Raw genomic sequence first — 24279 nt, 5'->3', positions numbered from 1 at the left:
GGAAGAATGAGCTTGACCTCCAGAAAGAAGCACCTTGGGAAAAAAAACCCAACACCTAAAAATCATGTGTAAAGTGTAAATAGATTGTTGCAAGCATGCGGATATCACATGTGACTCAAACTTTTGACTTTATTTCAAAACCTGAAAATCCTGCAAAAGGACAAAACAGAAACAAGACCACATGAGCAGGACCACATGCTTATACAAAGCAAGTTGATGCCCGGACAATGACCACATGCTTGCTCTATTACATTTTCAATTAATATCCTTTAAAATATCTTTTTAAATATGAAACGTCTTGGTTAAGTCATTAAGATTTTCATGTAGAACTTAATGTAAAATAATAAGCAATATTAATATAAAATGTCAACAGTACTGAAAAAGACGTCCAAGGCGTGGCCCATCGCACAGCACCAGCCTCCACATCTCAACAGTTATCCACGAGTTCATTTCATTATTGCCGTGCACCCACAAAGAGTATGGTACAAGTACAATGAACCCACTGTGGTGACCGGTGACGTTCTTTGTCCGAGTTCTTGGAATGCTGAATGAGAACGAGACTAGAAAAATTGACTCATTCATTAAAAAGCCATCATAATTCAAAGCACGGCAAAATCTTCACTTTCTCCCTCCGTAAAGCATTAAAATTGAGTTCTCCGATTGGGACGTGACCGCCGCCCACTGACTGAGCAAGGCCCACCACAATAATCCCCACCTTCACCTGGCCTCTTTTCGGAATCGGGCAGCCTGAGAACCTCTGGGAGAAATTCCCGCCGTTGATCCCGGCTCTTCTCGCGCCTCCCATCGCTTTCCACGGAAGATCCTGAGGCTGCTGGTGGGGAATTAGCTGTGAGGTGGCTTGGTTTGCAAATGCCCCTACAGCTTTTATAAATTGTAAAAATACTTGTGAAGGGTTCTAATTAAAAGAGGCTGTTAACGATTAGCAACTACTTAATATTTTGATTGTCTCAATGCTGAAGGTGAAGCGGCAAAGCATCTTAATAATTTGTGAGATGGGGGAGACAAAGCTTAGTATAAAATGAAAATGATTGAATCCAACCATACACTACTTGTTTTAAATGGTTTAAAGCAGCTTAATAATTATGGTAGGGTAGATTCCCTTGAACATTTCTTTGAAGTACCCCAGAGAAAAGGAAGAAGAGTGAGAAGCACTTGGGGGAAGTGTGAGAAACAGTATTCCATACCCAGAGAGAGTGAGTGCAGCATCCTCTGAACTGGTTACGAGTGCGGGTCATGTCCTGTGGTGGAGCGGTAGGGCCTTGAACACTGACTTCCCTCCATTATGGGTGGTCGTGGGATTTGAAAATTGGCACTTTAATTTGACCCCACCGTAACCGTAACGCTTCTCTTTAACATTTAATAAAGCATCTTCTAACTTTTGTTTTCTTTATTTTTTTTTAATCGTTGCTCGTGTACTGGGGAGGGTAATGTGTAGATTTTTTTTTGGGTACTTGTACGGTTGGAATCGTCCCACCCTGCTCCTCACGAACAAGTTTGTAATAAAGATAAATTAGTTTGGAATAAATTTGAAAGGTTTTTAAAAAGTTGGGTAAGTTCTAGACGGATTTGGGTATGATTTTGTTCGGTCTCACCTGATCTCAATTATACATAATTATAAATAAAAAATTGTTTTAATTGATTTATTTTTAATTTTCTAAATATAAATAAAATATTACTTTTTCATAAAAATAAATTATAAATATTTTTTCATTTATAAATCATATTCATTTTTAATAAATTTTAAATTTTAAAAAAAATTAATCAAGATAAAACAGGTATGAGAATGAATTTCCTAACCTATCCTTATCCCATTTAAATATCTTTTAAGGGATGAAAATAAATATAAATAAACATAAAATTCATCCTACTAAACTTATTTTATTGTTATTTCTAAGTTTTATAATAATTATTTATATTAAATGATATAGAATTTTAAAATAAAATAATTAATCTTAATACAAATAAGTTTTTAAAATTTATTCTAAAAAACATGACATTATAATATGTTTTAATTATTTTCACTTATTTTTTTAGAATTATTTTAAAAAGTAATTATATAAATATGAAAAATGACTAAAAATAAAAGATTATAAATAAAAATTATTTAGAAATACAGATAATGGATAATATTTCAAGTTATAGAACAAAATTCTGTTTTAAAAATATTAAAAAATTATTTTTAAAAAGTATTGTCAATAATTATTTTCAAAAATACTTCCAAACAGCCCCTTGATTTATCAAAACAACATTGTTGCACTCCCATTCATAAATCTTAGTTTTTGGTGCCACTGATGGTTAGCTTTGTCATCAAAATTTTAAGTTCAGTTCATATTTAAAACCTTTTTAACCACTAATAAATCAATATGATATAAAAATATGAGTTCCACTTTTTACGCATACAAGAAAAGAAAAAAAAAATCTAAATTTTCATATAGATTCAAATAACTTGCGCAATAAACCCTACTTTAAAAAAAATAAAAATAAAAAAAAAAAGAAAAAAAAAAAAGGAAAAAGAAAATCTCTTAAGGACATAATATTGGTTAAAATACAGTTTTTATTTTTTGAAAAAATAAATTAATTACATCAACAAATTCTTTACATTCCATTGGGTCATTATTTTATTTGGACCAGAGATTGTCAATAATTTTTTATTTTGACATTTTTAAAACTAATAACCCTTCAATTCCAACAATAAAAATATTCTATTGAAAATGAATAATGACCGTCGATTCTAATGATTTGCCACCGCGAGATCAAATGTGTGCTGGGAATGCTGTATGAAACGACGACGTTTTCACTTTCTTAAAATAGATCATAGAAGTAGAGCTGGAAAAAAAGGGGGCAAAATTGATTCATTCAAAACATTACGACGAAATATTCTCTGTACATATCTGTTAAGCTACTTGAAAGATCGAGCGGCGGCTCACATCTTCCCGAGCACTATAAAAATCTCTCACTTTCTCTCTCCCAACTATCAATAATGGCTTCTCCGACTGAGGCCTGTTCGCCGGCCACCGAGAGAGAAGATAGAAGCCACGGAATGAGCGAAACCCACCGCAATCGCCACCTTCACCTGACCTCTCTTTGGAATTGGACGGCCTGAAAACCTCTGTGAGAAACTTCCGCCGTTGATCATGTCTCCTCTTCCACCTGCCATCGCTTTTGCTTTCGCTTCACAGAAGAGCAACCGACTTGTATCTTGATGCAGCAGGCCAGCAGCTTTGTTTGGTTATATAGAGGCAAGTGGTTCTCAAATGCCCTTACTTTTTGCATTAATTACCAAATACCTGCACATGGTTTTTGACTGTTCATTGACGATTTTGACCCCTTTGTCCACCCTTCCGTTCATACTCCTTTTTCCTTATGCGCATTTGACTTGACCCACGTTGCTAATATGTGAGGGTACTTTTGTCATTTGGGCGGAGTGAGTCATCTCGAAATGTGGGAGAAATAAAAGACAATAAAAATGTGCATGTGCATCACATGGGGGGCGTCCTGCAGAGTGGCCCTGCCCTGCCCTGCCCTTCCCTTCCCTACTCGGTCCACTTGACCCCAACCCGGTTTTTATAAAGTAGAATCTAACAAATATGTTCAAAATACAATTATTATATTGACAGACGGTGCTCAACGTTGAGCCAACATAGAAACGTGAAGCTGTCCCGACTCCCGACCTATGATTTTGTAAACAAATGTGTCAATAATTTGGGAGTTGAGCTGACAGGCTTGGTTAGTACCCAATACGTAATAGGATTCCAATTGTACTTATCTTCAACAATTTAAAGCTGGTACCTTGAATCAAGACTCAAGAGTACTAGCCACCAACTACCTTCATTGAATACAAAACGCTCTTTAATTGAGCCATAATTATTGACCTATAGTTTATGATTAGGAAATTTATCTTTAGATTCCGAATTTCCTTTTCAGAAAGACAAAAAAATGCCTGTGAACGAAAGGAAAAAATGTAAAGTTCTCGAGGCAGCGTGACAAGTGTCCATTAGACCCCGCTTGGGATAGTGAGGGGATAAAGTTGGGTGTGGATCATGCCTTATTGGATGCTTAAAAGGTGGTGGTGGGTAAAGCCTGAAAAGACTTCTCTCCTCTCTACTATAGTACTATATGGGTGAGAAACGAGGATGGGATTTGAAAATTGACCCTGACTTTGATTCACGCCATAGCTGTCTTGTTCTTCTGAATAGTTAGCCTTCCCTTTGTTTTTAGTATCGTCAATATTTCCATCATTTTATAGGAGCTACTCCTTATGGATCATCAATACATTATCTTCTTCCTAGATTGGTTAGGAGGGAATGAGGAGTGAGAATGCATATGTTGGTATTTTAACTCTTTTATATATATATATATTTAAATAATTTAAATGATAATGGTAATAAAATTAAAAATAATTTTAAGTTTATAAATAAAATTTCAATTCATTTATAAGAGAAGGCATTTTGATTCTTTTAATGTAAAAAAATTTAAAAATAATTTTTTATTTTGATTTTGTAAAAATAAAATTGTAAATTTAATTTCAATAATATAAAATAATTTTAATTCAAATATTATTAAAAATAAAAATAAATTAAAAAATAGTATTTAGTAAAATATGAATAGTAATTCTATAATAGAGTCATATATTTTTTTTTTATAAATATTATAAAATATGTATATTAAAATCTTATAAAAGTATATTTGATTTATTTTGTTAAAAATAAATAATAACATTTTATAATCAATCATTTTAATAGTATTTTTTAAAAATTATTAAATTTATTACTTTGTTTTTAAAAATTATTTTTCAAAAACAACAACTAAATAATAATATTAATTTTTTTTTAAAAAATTATTTGTAAATCATAAATCTAAATAGATTTTTATCATTCAGCCAAAAAAAAAAATCTCGGTTTTCTAATAAAAATAAAAATATATATATTTTAAATTATACATAATGTGAGATTTTTCAATTTTTTTTTTTCTTTCATTTTCGTTCTTACTATGGAAATGGAAACAAATAATTATTTTAATTTTTTATCGTTAAATTTATTCCTATTCAAGACAAAATTAGGAAAAGAAAGAAGATGGTGCGTTCCCATTCCTCATTTCCATACGCCAAAGAGTAACATTCTATTACATATGCGAAACATAACCAGAGAGGTGTGCCTCGAGATAAACACAGAGATAAAAAGAAGAAACCAGAGGTTAACACTGAAAATGAAAATTCCATGCGTTATATGCGAACTCTCTTTGTTGATCAGCCGATCAGTACACGATAGATCGCGAGCTACAACCTCTTCTTGGCTGCTCTATGTTCACCACCGAGCGGCTCAGATACTATTCCAGCCGCTTGACACGCAAATTTCAACCTTCAAAACTGGGTTGGGAGCTCGGTTGTGAGCGTCCACTGGTGGGAGAGAAGATGGAGACCAAAGAGTGGGCAATCCCCACAACTATGGCCACCTTCACCTGACCCCTCTTCGGCATCGGTCGCCCACAAGGCCTCTGAGGAAATCTTCCACTACTCCCCATACTTTTTCTGGCATCTCCCATCTCTTTTTCTGCTATGTTCACACTAGAAAGATCGAAGTAGAGACTCTCTTTGAGTGTAGGTGTGGAGTGCTGTTGTAGTTGGGGTGATATGCCACTTACCCCAAGTTGCTTCTTTATATAGAGGGGGTGCGTGAGGTTTGGCACTGGCTGGCATTTTCAAGTCTTGAGAGGACTGAAAGGGAAACTAAGCAATTAAAGCATAGGATGAATCCTGGCACCACTCTAGATGGTGGCTTTCAATTATTATCATCTTGAATGTGTATCTGATAACTATGTACGGATTTTATTATAAAAAATTAAAAAGAAAGATTTACATTTAACTTAGAGGGAAAATTGCCACCTGATTAAAAAGGGGTAGGATGAAAGTTGAGAAATGCGGTCATATAGATGAGGTATATAAGGTGGTGTCACATTGGGTAACGCGCATCCAAGTAAACCAAATCCAAAGCGATTCTCATATCTTTAACGACTCTGATTGGAGTGGTGATGTGTCATGTGTGGGCCACCGGTGAAGTGTGAACTTTCACGTTTGAAATTAACAGTTAAGCCTCGTTTATTGGCACCGTTTCAATTTTTAATTACCACTCATAATTATGCAGCACTAAGGAGGGAATCCATTATTTTAAAGCAAATTCAGAAAGCGAGGCCTGGACCACACTTGAGTGAGATATGAAGCATGTGCGGCATGGTGCATATAAATCATGTGCCTACTTCGTTTGGTTTTTTAATTACATGCCATGTCCTTGTCCTTATCCAAAATGTGAGGAGAAGAGATCTACTACCTCCTTTTACTTTCCGTGTAAAGCCTCCACCTTCGGACTACTCCCTCTCCACATGCTCTTGAGGTTAATTTACGGTACTAAATTTAGTTACTCTTTAAGTTTTTTGAACTTCAAATTGTTCTTCTTTACCCTAATCAATCACACACAACTTCTAAGAGTATTAAATAAAATATAAACTAAAATAGATTATAATATAAAAAGAAATGAAAATAAAAAAGTTGCATAATATTTACCAAGCCCGATAAAAATGTTTTACCACAATTAATGATGATCAATCTACTAATCTTTAAATCTTAATTACAAAATCAAATTGGAAGAGTTTTTTATGCACAAAATTGGTTAAAGCCACTCATAATAAATATTAAAAGAAAAAAAGATAAAAAAAGGTGATGTAATATTTATGAAGTTTGATAAGGGTACGTCATCCATGTTCTTAGGCAATGAATTAAATTGGGGACATTTTTTTCAAACAATATTGACTAAAGTCATTAAAATCGGTTGAAACCGTAGAGATTGCCAATCACATGAATTGATTAAAATCACTCTAATAATAACTCCGATTAAAGTCATTGTCACACACTCTGACCAAAAGACTTGGACTTCTTTATTGAACTTATTAATTGGACACAAAATTAATTCATTATTCTTATATTGGGTAAGAAATCATAACATATAACAAATTATCAAATCATAATCCTTGTGGAACAAAGTATTCCTAAAATATATCAAACTCTTAATTAAGCCAAAAACCAACATAAATGACTCAATTTTAATTCTTCTAAAATCAAATTTATTCACAATTTTGTTGACACCCACCTAATTCACTCATCATCTTTCTCACCCTAATCCTTCTACTTCATGTCTCCACTTGTTTCTCATTTCTTTTTTTCATTAAAACTTATAGACAACCAAATTCAACACATTCATCACGGTGTAGCTTATTATGTTGAAATCTCTATTAGTGGAAAATTTTCACACTTAAAAAGAAATTTTTATTCCTTTTTATTTTTTAGGATTTCATTTATTTTATTAATACTCTTAATATATATATATATATATATATTGGCTTTGTCAGTAAGGTTTGTGCTTTGGACATAGTTTCTCACTATATCATGAGTTGTGGACCTTATGGTTAAGTGGTGTATTATTAGGCAAGCATATTTTGAAAACGGTGCCGTTTTTACCCACGTGCGGTGGAAATGCTGTATGAAACGAAACGACGTCGCTGGGCTTCATTTAAATTTCAAAGCATATGCACCGTGTCCAAAACAGAGAGTAGTAAAGCAGAAAAATTAAATTACTAAATTGATTCATTCAAAAACATTGCAAGTAAAATACGCTCTGTACAATCCGTTAATTCCTCGCAAGATGGAGCGGCTGAGATCACCCCCAGCTCTGCAAATCCTCCCGCCCTCTCTCTCTCTCTCTCGCTCGCTCTCTACAGAGCTTCAAAGCTGACTTCTCCGATTAGATTGTGACCGACGGCCACCGAGAGAGAAGATAGAAGCCACAGAATGAGCCAAACCCACCACAATCCCAACCTTCACCTGACCTCTCTTGGGGATCGGCCGTCCGGAAAACCTCTGCGAGAAATTTCCACCGTTGATCATGGTTCTTCTCCCACCTGCCATCGCTTTTCTCAGAAGATCCAAAGGTTGATGAGGAGAGTGTAAAGAAACAAGCTTTGTGAGTATGACAGTGGGATGGTTGTGGGTTGAACCGTTAAAGGGCGTTGGTTATATATATAGAGGGAAGTAGGTCTCAAATACCCTTGCTTTCTCCATTAATTACAACTATACCTGCACGTGGTTTTTGACTGTTCAGTGTTCACTGACCATTTTGACCTTCCCCCTTTTCCTCCTTTTGGGGTCTGCTTTTATATTTCATACGTCTAGTGCCATGGCCCATGGCCCATGACTCATGACTAAAGAGAGACGATGCTCATGGCCAGTTGTCCACCAAACAAAGCAAAGCGAAGCTGTCTCAATCCATTGAGAATAAAGATTAAAAGAAGCTGCCAGCTGAGCTGTCCGCCTCAAATTCAATAAACAAATAAACGATCAAATCCAATTATAGTAAGCTTGAAAATTTTAACGTTGTGTACATTGAATCAAGTCGACGGTTCACCGGATAGAATTGCTCTTCGATTCTGTTTCTAATTATAATATGATAAATGGAAGTTACCAGATCTTTCATAAGATCCTGAATTGCTTTACCAGATTTTAAGGTTGTTTTTGAAGCAAACCAGAAGACCGAATGAAGAGAAACAATTATAAAGAGACTAAGAAGATGGGTAGTGGAAAAGGGCTCAACTGGTCAAATTTTATTGGGTGTTTTAGGAGTGGGATTTGAAAATTGGACTTCATATCATTTCCAATTTTCCACTACAAGTGTGATGCTCCTGTTGTAAATGCTGAATAGTTTATAAGCTTTTGGGGTCTTTGTTTTGAATGTTACCCGTATCTAAACCTGTCATGATGATCAAAATATATTTCGTACCTATCCTAAACCTAGGGTGGAGTGGGTTGGGCTGAGGAAATTGGATTCTCATCAAAGTCATAGCCGCCTAACCTCATCCAATTTAAAATTTTTTAATTTTGTATACATCTCGTGGGGGCACACACAAAAAAAAAAAAGGATTTGTGTGGGCCATTTTTATGTATCCTTAATAATTAGATAAAATCTGAAAAGATTTTTTTTTATTATTTTTTATTGTTAGAGTTTTGAGATTTGAAAAAGGATAAGATCGTAATGTTCTTAAACAATAATAAAAGTTTTGTCTAAACGTAGGTTTTAAAATGAATTAAATTATTATTTACTTTGTGTGTGTGTGTTTTTTTTTGCTCTTGTTCTTGATCATGGTATTTCATAAAAAAAAAATGGTAATAAAACTAATGTCATTAACAAAAAATCATAATAAAATTTAATATTAAGAAGCTTGATAGAATAAATGATTTCAATAAGGTCAGAGAAAGAGAAAAATGAATTTATGAAGAAAATACGCAATATTATGCTCTTATATTCCAATAATATTCACTTTAGCCTCTCTCGAGTCTTATGCTCTTATATCATTTTAATTTTCATTTAGAATGCATTTGATAGTAATTTTAAGAATTATTTCTAATATTTTTAAAATTTTGAAAATAAAAATTTTAATGTGTTAAAAATACTAAAAATACTTTCTAAAATCATTGTCAAACGCTCGCTTAGTCTTTCTTCAATCAAAATCTATAAATAAGAAAACTAAAAGCCCATTTAATAGTGTTTTTACTTGAAGTGCTTTTAGTAAAAGTGTTTTTCTATAAAACAATTACAAACGATTTTTTATATTTTTAAAAACATTTCCTAAATTGTGTCAAATATCCTTTTTTTTTTATAAAAAAAAAACAAATTCAAACTAAAAGTGCTTCCTAAAATTACTATTAAATGGACTTTAAGAAAAATTAAGATTCAAAAATAACAATATTATCACATTGCGGGTCAAAACGACTCAACACAACTTGCAGAAGATGAAAGTCAAGCATGTTTTTAGCTTATTGGCTTGCACAAATTTGATGAAGATTATTTTCCGGTGTGTTGAAATGGTTACTCAATTGATTTTTGAAAGTGTGGTGGTTATGTGTCAACTATACTTTGAATAGAAATTATTCAGCATTTCAATGCAATCATTATATTAAATTTAGCTCAATTATTGAAATAGAAGACATATCTAGCTTTAATTAGCGGCAAACCGATGCCCACAAAAGCAACCAAAAAAAAAAGGGAAAAAAGGGCTAAGGCCTCTTTTATAATTGAAAGGTCATTTAAGAGCTGATCATATGGGATGATTTTGGGAGTGGTTAAGTGTATTTGACATGTTTCCCTAAAATAAATGAAAGCATAGAAGAAGAAGAAGAAGAAGAAGGCCAAAGCATAATAAAAATTGAAAATCCCATTGTATGCAACCTCAGTTTATACAGTACATGATACATCACTAGCTACAAACCCTTGGAAATCTTGGCTACTCTATGTACACTACCAAACTACCAACTACCGAAGAGGGCAGAGCCCACTCCAAGTCTCAAGTCTCAGCCTTCAAGTTGGGTCCGGCGGCCTGATCTGGAACGCCAACTTCTAGGAGAGAAGATGGAGGCGAAAGAGTGGGCAATCCCCACCACAATCCCCACTTTCACCTGGCCCCTCTTGGGCAACGGACGCCCGGAATGCCTTTTGGAAAACCTTCCACCATTCCCTATACCTTTTCTCGCATTTGTCACCTCTTCTTTTGCTGTGTTTACACCCGAAACTTTCTTTCGAGTGTACATAGCTGGGGAGTGGAGTTGACGTTGGGTGATGTGCCACTGAGCCAACTTGCCTCTTTATGTTGGTGGGACTTGGGAGGGGTGTGGCTGAAATGCCTTCGTTTCAAGGATAACTAGTTGAGGCACTAGCACATGCTCCTGGGGCCACTAGCTGATGACCCTGCCCTAAAATGGACCAATTGAGAAATGGCACTTTCTTGATTTGGCATCGGCTGCCCTTTCAATACTTGAGAGGAGACTCTTTTGAATCATAGTAATGCGTCCTGTGTCCCCTTTTTAATAAATAAATTAGTTCAGAACCAGTTCAGTCACAGACCCTTGGCGGAAGTGGAACTTAAGAGGAGAAAATTTTCAGCTCCAATGGGGCAATGATGCATATCACTATGAACGGTGCCAGCAGTCCATTCAAAGTTTAGGCACTGGACCTACTTCGAAAAAGGTCGAATTCTGAGGAGTCAAAATTTGAATTCCTTCTATGGGCCCCAGGCCCCAGGCTCCAGTGGGGCAATGGTGCATATCACTATGTACATTTAGCTTTTGGGATCAAAAAATGAGGTGTCATCTTGAGGTCATGGAGGGTATTGGGAATCCACGTAATGCATGAAGTGATTCCAATATCTACTCAGGAAAGAAATGGGATCATCACTCCTGAGACCCATTACCTTTGACCCATGTGTTTTGGTGCCGTTTCAATTTTCAATTGGGCATTAATAATGGACCGTCCACCCAGTAATCTTTTCCAAGCCTTCTGGAATAAAGACGATAAGGGTGGAGGTGGGGGTGGGGAACGTACGTGAAAGTGAAGATGAACATGGAATCCATATATAACTGCACGTGACATGTTGCTGATGAATCATGTTGTGATTTTGTTTGTATTAGATGGCATTATCCTCGTCCGTTTCCCAGATGGCAGTACACGATCGGCCCAGCTGCCTCAACAGCTAGCATCTGATCATTAATATCTCCTTCTTCCCTCCCAATGAACTAAATCTCCAGACATACGTAGTTTCAGAAAACTTAACCTCAAACCCAGCCGACAAGGGCTCCAGGAACTTGTCACGGACTCAGCTCCAGCCCAGCATTACCTTGATGCACGCGATCTCTACATTTTGGTCTGGAACAGCACATGTTATTGCAGACAGATAACGTTAGAAAAACCATTTTTATCGTTAAAATTGTTCAAAAATAACCCAAACAACCAACAAAAAGATGACAAACTGTACTTTCACATGATCTCTCCCTGTCCCATACATCCAAAATACATACATAACGGCCTCCAAAGCTTGGTGAATGAGGGTTGAAGAACCACTTTTTTTATGCTATTTCGCCTTCCAAATTTTATTAATGACTTCTCTAGGCCACTTAGTTTAATCTGGGCCCAGTTTAATCTGGGCCCATAGCAAAGATTATGTTATGCCTCTTCGGTTGGTTAGAGGCCTTTTTTTCTGACTCAATTGACGGCCCAAACATATTCTTGAATGGGATGGCCCAAAGAAAATAAGACAGAAGAAACAAGGTTTATGGTATTTAAAATTATTTTTCTTATATATATATAGAAATTATTAAAGGAGGAATATGTTAGATTTATTGCTTTTTATTTCAATTTTAATAAGAACAAATGTTATTACCTCATTATTAAAAAATCAGAAATTAAATATCAATTGACAAAAAACATAATTTAATTAATAATAGTCAACATTTAAGTCCGTAAATTTTAGAAAAATAATGATGAGGACAAAACTTTAATATAATTGTTCTCAAGATCATGCAAATATGGTAAATATTGGTAAGAAAATGTCCCAAATAATTGTCGAGATCATATTTCACAATCAAAATTATGAATCTTATAGAGATCTTGTACATCAATTTGGAGGTTATATGTTTATGCATTATGGGTCACACGAAATTATTGTTGAACTCCTTAATTTTAAGGACAATATTCCACAAAATGTATTAAATAAAATAACAAAAATAAAGTCCCGTGGGAAATCACCCATATGGGATGGGGGTGAATCGGTGTATTTCAATAATTATAATATAAGGATTGAATAAATTTACCGAAAATAAACCTATGAGATAATAGGGATAATCAAATCAATCAAATATCAAACAAATAAGTGAATGACATAAGGATTTTTACATGGAAAACATTCATGCCAATTGTGGAGGTAAAGAGGTAAAAAACCATAGGGTATAAGACCTCTAATCTAAATCCGTTATTTGATATTAGATTATATCGAATTACCTAACAACTTACCCTTAAGACTTTCTCTCTAAAACCTATAATTTTATCCATGTGTGCAACGCAACAATCACCAATTGTTCTAATGAATTCTCTTTGACCTCACTAAAAGATTGCAGGTCTTTTAACAATCTAAAATTCAAGCTTTGAATATTTCTTAAAAGATTAAAAATAGTAAGACAAATTAGACTAAACCTCTTTACGAGTGCTCCACTCTAAACTAGATTATTAATATAGGCCTATAAACTCTAGGAGATTGGTATTTAGATTTTTTCAAAAAGAAAACTCGTGAATTTTTTAAAAGTAATCTATCATGTTCTAGCATGTTCGAGGCAAGCGCTCGAGCACACTTGCCCACCCCTCAAGTGTCACCTGTTTTTTCAAAACACTAATTTTTGCAATTTGAGTGACTGTATTTTACACTTGAATGAGATTCCTAGTATTTTTGCTTCATCAATTGATTAAATGGTTTTCATTACAAATTTGACCTCAGATCCCACTATTACCATTAATATCTAGATTTTAATATTTTATCCTCTTTTCTTTTTCCTACTGATAGTGCGTTAGAATTGATAGGCACAACATTTAACCACATGTTGGAAATCAAAGTTAACAACAGTAGAAAGAGTGGATGAAATTCGGATTCTCATTCTTCATTCTCCTTTGTTTGCATTCAAAATAATTTAGCAAATTTGTAGAACTGCTTGTAGCAACATCCAACCCAAGCTACATAGAATGGCTTTGGCCTCAGGACCAGGATGTGATTTTGATTCCACTAAAATTCAAGTACGACTCCAATGTCACCAAATATAACTAATTTCTCGTTATAGTCAGTCTCATAGCCCCATGTCTCGAACAATGGGAGAATTGTACTCATAACATAATTTTATCCATATGTATGTCATGGACTTCAGACCAATTTGCAATCCTAAAACCCATACTTCTTCCTAAATATAATACAATCAATCAAGTATTTTCATAGGCAAAAGGATCAAGAGAGATGGGTCTCGCCATCTTCTTTCTTGGTAGCATGGATGATGGTTTGACATAGGAGTGCTTATCATTGTTCTTTGATCTTTACCATCTTGTAAACTTTATCATTAAATTCCATGGACAACTTATGTCAAAAAGATGATCAACTTGATTAAGAAAACTTCCCAAGTTTCGATTTGTATTCATCATTCAAAAATAGAAATTGTGTAGTTTCAGATTGTGTTTGATTTTCCAAAATAGAAATAATAACGATTTATTTGGCTCTTCGACTTTTTTTAAAAAAATTTCATCAATATTTTGTTGTTGTAAATAAACAGAAGGAACTGAACCAAGACCCTTTTCTTTCTCTCAGTGAAGAGACTGCATTTCACTTGTGATGACAACTATTGATATAAAGTTATATATAGTTCATGGGTTCGAAGCCACTCATTTTCAAATCTTCAATCATTTCCCCTTCTCCACTTTCAGAGAATCTTGAGTATGAATTTGAAATTTTCTTTTAAATCCCAAATTCAAGTACTCAGCAGAAGTTTTGGTTCTCTGATTGGGAGAAGAATCCATATTCCAGCATGTGAAAGCCAAAGATTGCAGCATCCACCAATTGCAAAACTTGCACGCATCCATAGTAATCCAAATATTTGGCACAAAAGCATAGAAAAAAGTAGTGAAAATTTTAATAAATTCAGACTTTCATCTCCCTTCAAACTTTGAAATCCCAAATATTGTCCTCTTTTTCTTTCTTTTTTTTTAACAGTACATAGATATTTTGCGGAAGTGTCGGGGAGTATCTATATGATTTGGTAAGGACCCGTTACTGATTGTGGAGCTAGATGACAGCTTGCTTATCTCATGCTGACTCTAGCCTAACCTGTGGATTAAGATTCAATAATTTCATCAAGATGGCGACAGAAATTGTGAACCATAAGGAAGGAAAAGATTGGATAGCTGCCGCTTACATTTTGCTTCAAGCCGTTATTCCACCTACTGATACGATTCATTTCACTAGTGCATTTATGATTCATCACCTAGGAATTCATTTTTTGAGTGCTTTCTTTGTGAGGAATAGCACGCTGGTTGAATTCCAGGCCCTGCTATGGGACCCAGAAAGGCACCTGGATTGTTTAACATGAAGCTCGTGTTACCAAGGTTGCGACAATGTCGAGTTCTTACCATAGGCCCAATGTCATGTCTTATTACACAAATGGAAGTGGACTGTTATGTATCAGTGTATTTTTTGGGGTAAAGTAAGGAGTTGGAGGTCAATAAATATGGTTTTCTACAATGGAGGACTTCTTTGCTTGATGTAGAATTTGAGCTTTTTTCACCTAGGTTTCCTTGTCTTCCAGTATCCAGAGTTTCAAAAAGGGCGGCCTGCCTTCTTTGTCACCCCAATTTCTTACCAAAACCTATCAGCATGTGCCCAGAGTTTCCCTCAAGTGAAGAGGATTGATAGCATCCCAGAGCCTTCTTGCAGATAAGATCTAAAACTCTTTTTTATGAGGGTAGACCCAAACACAGAAAAAGGCCCAGTCACCCAGCACTTTATTCTCTTGTCCTAATAGAATTTCACCATCAGCCTGTTGCAGGTTCCGGTATCTAATGCTCTCTATTTGCTTTCATTGAAAGTAGTCGAGGGCCAAATTTTCCAAGTGGGCTGTGCTATCAGATTAGTGTTTATCTGTTGCATTACAAATAATATCATAAAATTTAATCATTATGATTTTGATCATTATCATCTTGATTTATCTCCCTGGTCCATAGGAACATGTAGGGATAGATCGAAGATGAATTATGATCATGAATTTGATACCTATACGTCCTCATGAGATAATCATTACGTCAAAATATCACACATGAATTCTACAATCTGAACAATACTGGGCCAATGTGAAATATGAATGACATGAGTGTGAACCCTGTCCCTGGCTTATGAAAGCCACAAATCTCATATACAATTGTAGTAATGACCTAATAATGACTTGTTTTCAATAATATCTGTAATTTACTCAAAAATGGCAGTAAGGTTCAAAAGGAATGGACAACCCAAGTGGCAGGAGGCCTATAAAAATTAATCCATGGGAGCCCAACTTCAATTCGTCATTGATTACAGAGCTCTCTGTTTATTCCTAGGGCAGTTGCTCCTTCTAATGAACGTTCACAGATACATAGGCACACTGGAGTTAGAGGTTTGAGGGGCCTAATCATTCTCACATATTTGTCTTTTTCCCACGTCACCCAGAGGCGCATAATCCAAATCAGAAGCAAGTCAGAGGGAGAGGGAAGGAGAGTCCATTGAGAATGCCTATATCTTGTGCAAGCTTTGCTGCTAAAGTCCCACATGTCTTCGGTGAGAGAAAAGGGAATAACAGCAGCTTCACCCCCACCCATGTAGGAGGTTTCTTCCTGTTCTTCAATCTCCACAATAGAAGCCGCAATATCCCTTCCCAAAACATTGCTTCTGTCTCTAATCACACCCACTCTTGTTTGACAATGGAGGGCCAGTACCAGACGACGGTTGCATGCCCAGAAGCAGACAAGTATCGCAAAGAATTGGATGTTGCTGTCAGAGCTATTCAGATGGCATGTTCTCTCTGTCAGAGAGTGCAGGAAAGTTTGATTTCTAAGACCAATGGTCAGATTCAATCCAAGGATGACAATTCTCCGGTCACTATTGCAGGTAATTCTCTTACTGTTTTACTGTTTCTTCGTTTTCTCGAATTGGGTTCTTGTTAATTGTGCCAATTTTGATTTATCTTTGCTGGTTATGTTTAAATTCCTCAAAATGTTTGTTGTTTCATGTGGGGTGGTTCGTAGAGCTGGCTCTATCGATTGACACCATTAGACTCACTAGCTTTACCATCATTTCCTGGATGGGTCTTTGACATTGTTGCTCTGGGATAGTACATATTTTGTTAACTTCCTTTGTAACCCCTTTAGTTGCTGAGAAACTGGTGGAGGAGAGAAGAAAGTGAAATTAGAACAATTAATTGTCCTCATAGGAGTTTGATATCAAAGACAACTTGAAATTTATCTTTATTTTCCTCTGTTACTCAGTATTTCTTGGTCCCAGGCACAATGTAAGATATAAATTTGGACTAGAAATTTAATTATGGCAAATAAAGATAGGGAGCAAAGCAAACATTCACTTCTTGAGGATTGTGATTGAGTTGATGAGGATCATTTTTGAATGAAAGTAATGTAAGAAGAGAGTTACAAGTATAGGAATCCTTAGCCACCCATGTATCTTCGGATTAGATATGATGCTGACTACTAGTTCCCCAGTCCTCACAAGATGGTAGCACGTAGCACAATATAATTGGAAGGTGCAATGGCAAAAGTTTCAACCAATGTTGAAACAACTTTTCTCTAGTGTTTTTCCCTCTCTGGATACTTGGGGATTTTCTCTGTATTGAGATTCTCCACACATAGAGTTCTGTCCTGGGTGCCTATGATCTATCCACAGAGAAGCACCCAAATAGTTTGGGGTTTTGCAAAAATTTCCCAATTATACCAGCACCCAAATAGTTTATAATAGAATGGTTATTTATTTTATGAAACATGTTGACCTTGGGTTTAAATTTTCTCTTGTTTCGGTTGACTGCTCTTGGTGTTGTGGAGGAATTCGAACCTGAATTCGACTTTTTCTTTTCTTTGTAGATCATGTTTTCTTTTTTTTTCTTTTTTCCTGAAACAACATCACTAAAAATTTTCATTATTCTTGACCAGATGATCTAAAAGAAATTAACTTAGGTCCTATATGAGTGTTTGGGGATTGCATCTTTTGCAGAATGGAGTTTTCTGATGTCACTTGACTGTTTTTATTATTACCAGTTTACCACCTTCCTCTTAACATCCTAGGTTAGACATTGCGAACATTTCTACCTTTGAGCTTCATAAATTATGAAATGAAATACATGTCAAAGACCAGATAGGACAATTGTTAAAAGGGTTCTTTCAGCATAGAACTATACTTATGCTCATTTGATAGTGAAAAGAATTTCATATTTTGAGGTGCAAGGGTAAGACTTTTGCTGGTGATATTGGGAAGCACATAGTTTGGGGTTTTGCAAAGAATTGAATACTTTACTCTGCGGTTACCACAGGCGAAAAGGGTCTTGATGCCTTTTAAGGCTTATAAAGAATCTAATTACTTAAAATGTAACACTTTGCTCATCCTGTTGTGAGAGCAAAAAGGGCAAATTTACAAAGCAGTGGCTAAAGAAGCATATATGCACATGCCAATTTCTAGTATGTAATTAATAGCTCAATTTCTTTTCTTCACTCTAATGATTTAAATGTTCTTGCCATCATGACTGCTTTCCTGTCAAACATTTTGCATATTCTGATATATAAAAAGCTAGAATTAGCAAAAACACAATAGATTCTAGATAATACTATGTGGTGATGTAAAATAGTTAAAATTTGAAGTGAACTATTATCACAAAGAGTATCTTGTGTATCATTTCCAGTTTGAAAGTGAAATCCATGACAAGATAGTAATGACACAAGTGCCTAAAATTGATCAAGATAGACTCTCATACCCAACTTGAAGCGAGGTCTTAGTTTTTGTGGCCATATTGTCTGAGATTTAATCTCTAGGCACCCATGCTGCACTTACATAACTTGAGCCTACTTGCTAATCACTTTTCAACCTGTGCTAGACAATATTTAGACGATGAGAAAGCTGAAATACTTTGGAAGCTTAAAAGAATGCAAATATATCGATACAGCTCTAAGATAATTAAAGCCTACTTGCTAGTCACTTTTTCAACCTATGCTAGACAATAGGAAAGCTCTAGGGAAGGATGAGAATACCCTTGGAAGCTTAAAAGAATGCAAATGTATTGCATTAATGAACTTTACAAGGATTGAATGGTTACAAATCTTTTTGTCCCGAAGGAAGGTCTTCCCTTTTAAAAGCACCCTTCTTGCAATGTCTACACTATATAAAACATCTAAATTTTTTTTTTGGAGTACTTAGATACTCTGGTTCTTATATTATTCTAGAATATTCTACACAATTCTACACTATTCCAGAGCTTTCCACTCTATTCCACAATCTTGTACCCAATTCTAGAATGGCCCACAGAACTCTGGCATTCTCTAGCAAGCTCTAGAAAATGCCCTCAACGGTTCATAGAATCTTCTTTCCCCAGTCGTTTGTGCAGAGCTTGACAATATTGCATGTTCAGAATTGGTTCTGTTCTTAAGTCATTTAATTCATTTTTAAGCATACGTGCTCTATTTTTGCCTACTCATGTGTCCTGTTTCACATGTTGAAATAAATAAGTAAAAGTGGAGTTGAAATGGATGCACCATTTTGTTTTATTCTTACTTTGCTTTGGTTAACACTTCAATTTAAAGCATAAACATGTTTACTTGCACATAATTAGGTATAGCCTTGATCAAATGACTAGATTGTTTTTGGGGCAATATGTTATCTTTCTGATATTTCCTGATGATTTTTTAATCTCAATGTTATTTTCCAATTCATAGTTTTTGATAAGTAGAGTTTAATTTAGTTTTTCTCATTGGAATATGACAATAGCATTATTTCGTTCCATTCTGGATTGGCTTATTCTCTTGATGCCATCATGTAAACAGATTGGAGTGTCCAAGCAACTGTCAGCTGGCTACTCTCCAAGTGTTTTGGGAGTAGAAATGTATCCATAATGGCTGAAGAAGATGTTCAAAATATCTCCAAGGCAGGTACAGCAGGACTCCTAGAAGCTGTGGTGAAAACTGTGAATGAATGTCTAGCTGATGCACCTCGATTTGGATTAATAGGTCCAGAAATGGTCCTTGGGACAAAAGAGGTTCTTGAGGCCATCAGTCGATGCAACTCAGAAGGGGGCCATACTGGAAGATTTTGGGTGCTTGACCCTGTTGATGGCACATTAGGCTTTGTACGTGGGGATCAATATGCCATTGCCTTGGCATTGATAGAGGATGGAGAAGTGGTGCTTGGAGTTCTTGGGTGTCCTAATTACCCAATGAAGAAGGAATGGTTGAGCTACCATCACCGCTACTATAGGATTATATCCAAGTTGACTCCACCGACATCTGATTCTTGGGATAAAGGTTGTGTAATTTATGCTAGGAGAGGCAGTGGCAAGGCTTGGATGCAGCCATTACTCAATGGAAATAAGAAGCTTGAATGGCCAAACTCTGCTAGGCCAGTTCAAGTGTCCTCCATTGATAATCCAGCATTGGCAACCTTCTGTGAGCCAGTTGAGAAGGCAAATTCAAGCCATTCCTTCACAACAGGACTGGCTCACAGCGTAGGGCTTAGGTCTGTATTTCTTCCATTCCACTATTTTTTTTTCAGGGTTTCTACTCTTTCATATACATTTCATTCAGGCTCCCAGACAAATTGGTAACCAGGATCAAATTTAGATTTGCCTACATTTTTCTTCCAGTCTTGTTACAAATTATTCAATTCTGATCTATGGATTCCTGTTGGAACAGTGCAAATACTTGAATGACAACCAATGATAATGAAAATGGCAGATAGAAGATAATTAAAAGAAGAAATGGAAAACAGAAACACGTGTTCATTGAGTAGTTTCTTTTCCGTTTCAACTGCAGGAAGCAACCGTTACGTGTATACAGCATGGTGAAGTATGCAGCCATAGCCCGTGGTGATGCAGAGATTTTTATGAAGTTTGCAAGAGCTGGCTACAAGGAAAAGATATGGGATCATGCAGCTGGGGTTGCTATCATACAAGAGGCTGGTGGCATGGTAACTGATGCCGGAGGGCGTCCATTGGACTTCTCAAAGGGAATATACTTAGAAGGTCTTGATCGGGGAATAATTGCTTGTTCTGGAGCCAAATTACATGACAAGATTATTATGGCTGTTGATGCTAGCTGGAACTCCTCTAGTCTATGAGGTATTGCTGTACATCACCAATAAGAGCATAAGATACTCAAATTTAGGCAAAGTAAGGAAACTTTTCTTGTTCATTTCTCATTCTGCATTTGAAGGCCATAAAAAATTAAAAAAAAAAAAAAAGAATTAAAAAAAAAAATAAAAATCAGTGAGCTTCAGTGATAACTGGTTTTTGATGACCATAAAGAAATGAGGTCTTTCTATTTTGATTTGCATGCCATTGAGAATTAGTTCTGTTTTATTTTGCAACAACTTTTTTTTTAGTAAAAGCAAATTTGAACAATTACTTTTCAAATGTTCACTGGAGCGATTCACTTTCATTGAATTACACAACTGTTAACCCTGAACTGCCATAATATTTTCAGCTTGATCTCCCGTTTCTGGAATGGCAAACTGGATTGCAGGGAACACAAATTGCTTCAAAGGAGTTGCTGAAGAAAAGCAACTGGTAAATCTAGCAGTGTTAGAGAATCTTTGACTGTGAATATCAGGTGTGGATGGCTTACTAGTCTGGTGATTGTAGAAATATCGCCATGGTCTGTTTCATCTTGCAAATGATCCTTCACTTGGGATTCCTTTCATAGCTTGAGTGTACGGAAGTCACAGATGCTTGATTTTTCATCAATGGCATGTATCTTTTGCAATATAGTTAATATTTACGAGGATCAGGGTCACCTACTCATATGTATTTACATCTCTGATTAATGCATGGAAGAATTAGTGTGAAGTTTGAGGTGAAACCATCCGTACAATTTAAGTGCAAGCCTAATCTTTGAAAGCCAATCAGCATCAGTCTTACCTTCCCTGAAATATTGTTGAATCACATAGTTCCATTGTAGGTTAGGCAAAAGAACTTTCTAATCTTGAATGGCTTGAACATTATTGAGTTGGCCCTTAAATAATGTAGAATGCTGCTGTTGAATTTATATTCACATTGAGATGGTGGAACCCCCTCTCCCCATATAATTCTAAGTAGTTGAAGGGTGGCATCAAACTCTGCCGATGGTGGTACCAAAACCCATTAGCCACTGCCATTCATCCTCATGAATAATCTCCTGAATCTTGTCATCTCGTATGCAAAAACAGAGAGTGCAAAGAATTTGATACAGGTTGTTTACAGAGGAATTTATAGAGAAATGAGATCACAACTAATTCTGAAGTAGCTGTCCATGGTACCTTGTCCTAATGGCAAGCTATCCATACCAGAATTTACATCATCTCTAAATGAGCTTAGGTTTGATGGAAACCTTAGAGATTAGGTCTGATCAGCTTCTCTAACATCTCAGGAGTCGAACACAAACCCAGTTTGAGCGTCATGGAGAGCATGTAATTGTAAGAGGGTGATGATGCATGTACAAATGGAACCAATGAATTCATTTCTTTGAAAACACGTATTAACAAGAATTTAGGCACAGCTCATTACTATAACAGCATATGGCAGTGGTAGTTGGATCCAACTCTCACTACTAATTCAGTCAGGTACTTCTCCCTCTTAAAATTGGCACATCTCATAAAAATCTCTCCGATATATGATCCCCAAAAAGGCTCCTAACTTCATCCCCACCATGAAGGGCTTGTAATAAAAGAAAGAAAGTTGTGGGTGTCGGACCAACTATGATAAATGAAAGTGATGGGTGGGTTTGGTGGGTGTGAGTTGGCCGGCCGGCCTCAATCCGGTTGCTTTCTCGACCCAATCCCAACAAGAAGCTTAAATGTGGGCAAGATTTGAAATGATCCGACCCACCAATCTGAGTAATTTGAATGACTTGCAGCGGAGCTCTCCCCCAAAGCCTATGGCAATCGGCAAGAGACAGAACGAATAAAGGCTTTTTGGGCGTTTGGTGGAATCACATGTACCTTAGAACAGGTGGACCCTGCGTGGAGGGTTTAGTGTTTGAATGCATCATGAACAAGGTCGCATCCATGACTTAATTGATCCACAGATTTAAGTCATTCACTCTCGTGTCCAATCATATGTTATTAGTGTGGAAAATACCAAACATTGTCTGTGATGATCACATAGGAGAAAAAGTTCCTCATCTCACATACATGTGAATACCGTCAATCACGTAGACGCGTTTTATATATAATATCCATATAACATAAAATAAATCATTACAAACATGTAATCATTAAAATTGTGAGAATTTCTTGAACCAAAAACAAGTAATATCTATATAATTTGGAACAGTACATTACAAAGCATTACTCATATTATTTTTTTCAAAATCTAAAATCGAGAAAGATGAACTTATAGACGGTTCGTGTTTAAAATCATGAGAATGCTTGGATTCAAAACGTATAATATTCATATGATTTAAAAGGTTATAGTAACATTGTTATAATCCATTTTTACACACTTTTTTTTCTAGAGATATTTCATTATTTAGAATTTTATAAATAAAATGGAAACAATTGCTTTTTGGATCGATTAGGTCCAAAAATTAAACTTTGGTCCATATTAATTTACTATTTAAACCCAAGACTCAAAGAAAGTATGAAAATTAAAAAAAAAATGATATGAATTTTTTATCTTTTCGAAAATAACTTTTATTGACTATGAAAAAAAAACATTAATTTAAATTTTATTCTTTTTGTAAACCTCAATAAAATTTAATATTATTTAGTGATTTAGAAAAAAATACACAAATTTTCAAAAATATAAAAATAAATTATTATTGTTATTATTATTTAAAAATCAAACATATTGGAAAGTACATATTTTTAAAATTGTGTATATAAAAAATAACTAAAAATATGCAAAAAAATAAATAAATAAATTTAAATAATGTATTTTTAGAATATATTTTTTTAAAAATTAGTTTTATAAAAATAATAAAATTTTAAAATAATTATTAAAAAAAAAAGATTTAAGATAAAAAAAAATTATTAATAAAAAATAATTTTAAAAGATATATTTATCTTTTCATATTTTATATCTCTCCTTGTTAATTATGCAAAAGTTTAGTTTTTGAGTCGAGTTGTATCCAAACCACAGATGTCTTGATAAATTAAGAAAGATTCATCGGTAGAGGCTTTCAAAATCACAATATCTTAAATTTCACATTAATAAACAAATATTTAATGAAGCATCAAGTCCATTGAATTTTTGGCACGATGAACCACCAATCCTATTTATTCCACTGCAATTCGTACAGCTGCGACACATGGTCGAAATAAATTACACCACTGCATCTGGAAAATCACCAAGTCAAATCTGTTCTTTATTGCTTTGACAAATCTCAAAAATTCTCAATCCAAGAAGCTTCTTTCACGGGCACCAGGGCATGACTCTTGCTTTCACCTTTAATCTTCTAGTTACAAAAGACTTACTATAATCACACTTCTTTCTTCAAATTTCACTCTATTTATTTAAATCCTTATGTACTATAAAAAAGGAAAAAAATAATGCCACGTGTACATTTTAAATAAAAGAAAACACGTGTTGTAATACTTTGGGCTAAACGGCAAAAGGATATTTTCATCATGTGATGACTTTCCCAGTCT

General features: G+C 35.0%; 1 protein-coding gene across 2 annotated transcripts; it reads left to right on the top strand.

Moving 5' to 3' along the window:
* Positions 1-15940: 15940 nt before the first annotated feature.
* On the top strand, positions 15941-21512 carry LOC117924391 (PAP-specific phosphatase HAL2-like). 2 transcript variants are annotated; one of them, XM_034843018.1, is made up of 4 exons: positions 15941-16557; positions 19485-20172; positions 20469-20773; positions 21138-21512. In XM_034843018.1, the coding sequence occupies exons 1-3, from the start codon at positions 16179-16181 to the stop codon at positions 20770-20772; spliced, it is 1371 nt and encodes a 456-aa protein (XP_034698909.1). In that variant the 5' UTR covers positions 15941-16178; the 3' UTR covers position 20773; positions 21138-21512. The 2 variants fall into 2 exon arrangements, 1 of the variants encoding a protein (XP_034698909.1); XR_004652771.1 differs by having other exon boundaries at positions 15943-16557; positions 20469-20824.
* The last annotated feature ends 2767 nt before the right edge of the window (positions 21513-24279 follow it).

This window comes from Vitis riparia, chromosome 10 (genome assembly GCF_004353265.1).
Source record: "Vitis riparia cultivar Riparia Gloire de Montpellier isolate 1030 chromosome 10, EGFV_Vit.rip_1.0, whole genome shotgun sequence".
Lineage (NCBI taxonomy): Eukaryota > Viridiplantae > Streptophyta > Magnoliopsida > Vitales > Vitaceae > Vitis > Vitis riparia.
This window is presented reverse-complemented; position numbering and strand designations above follow the sequence as displayed.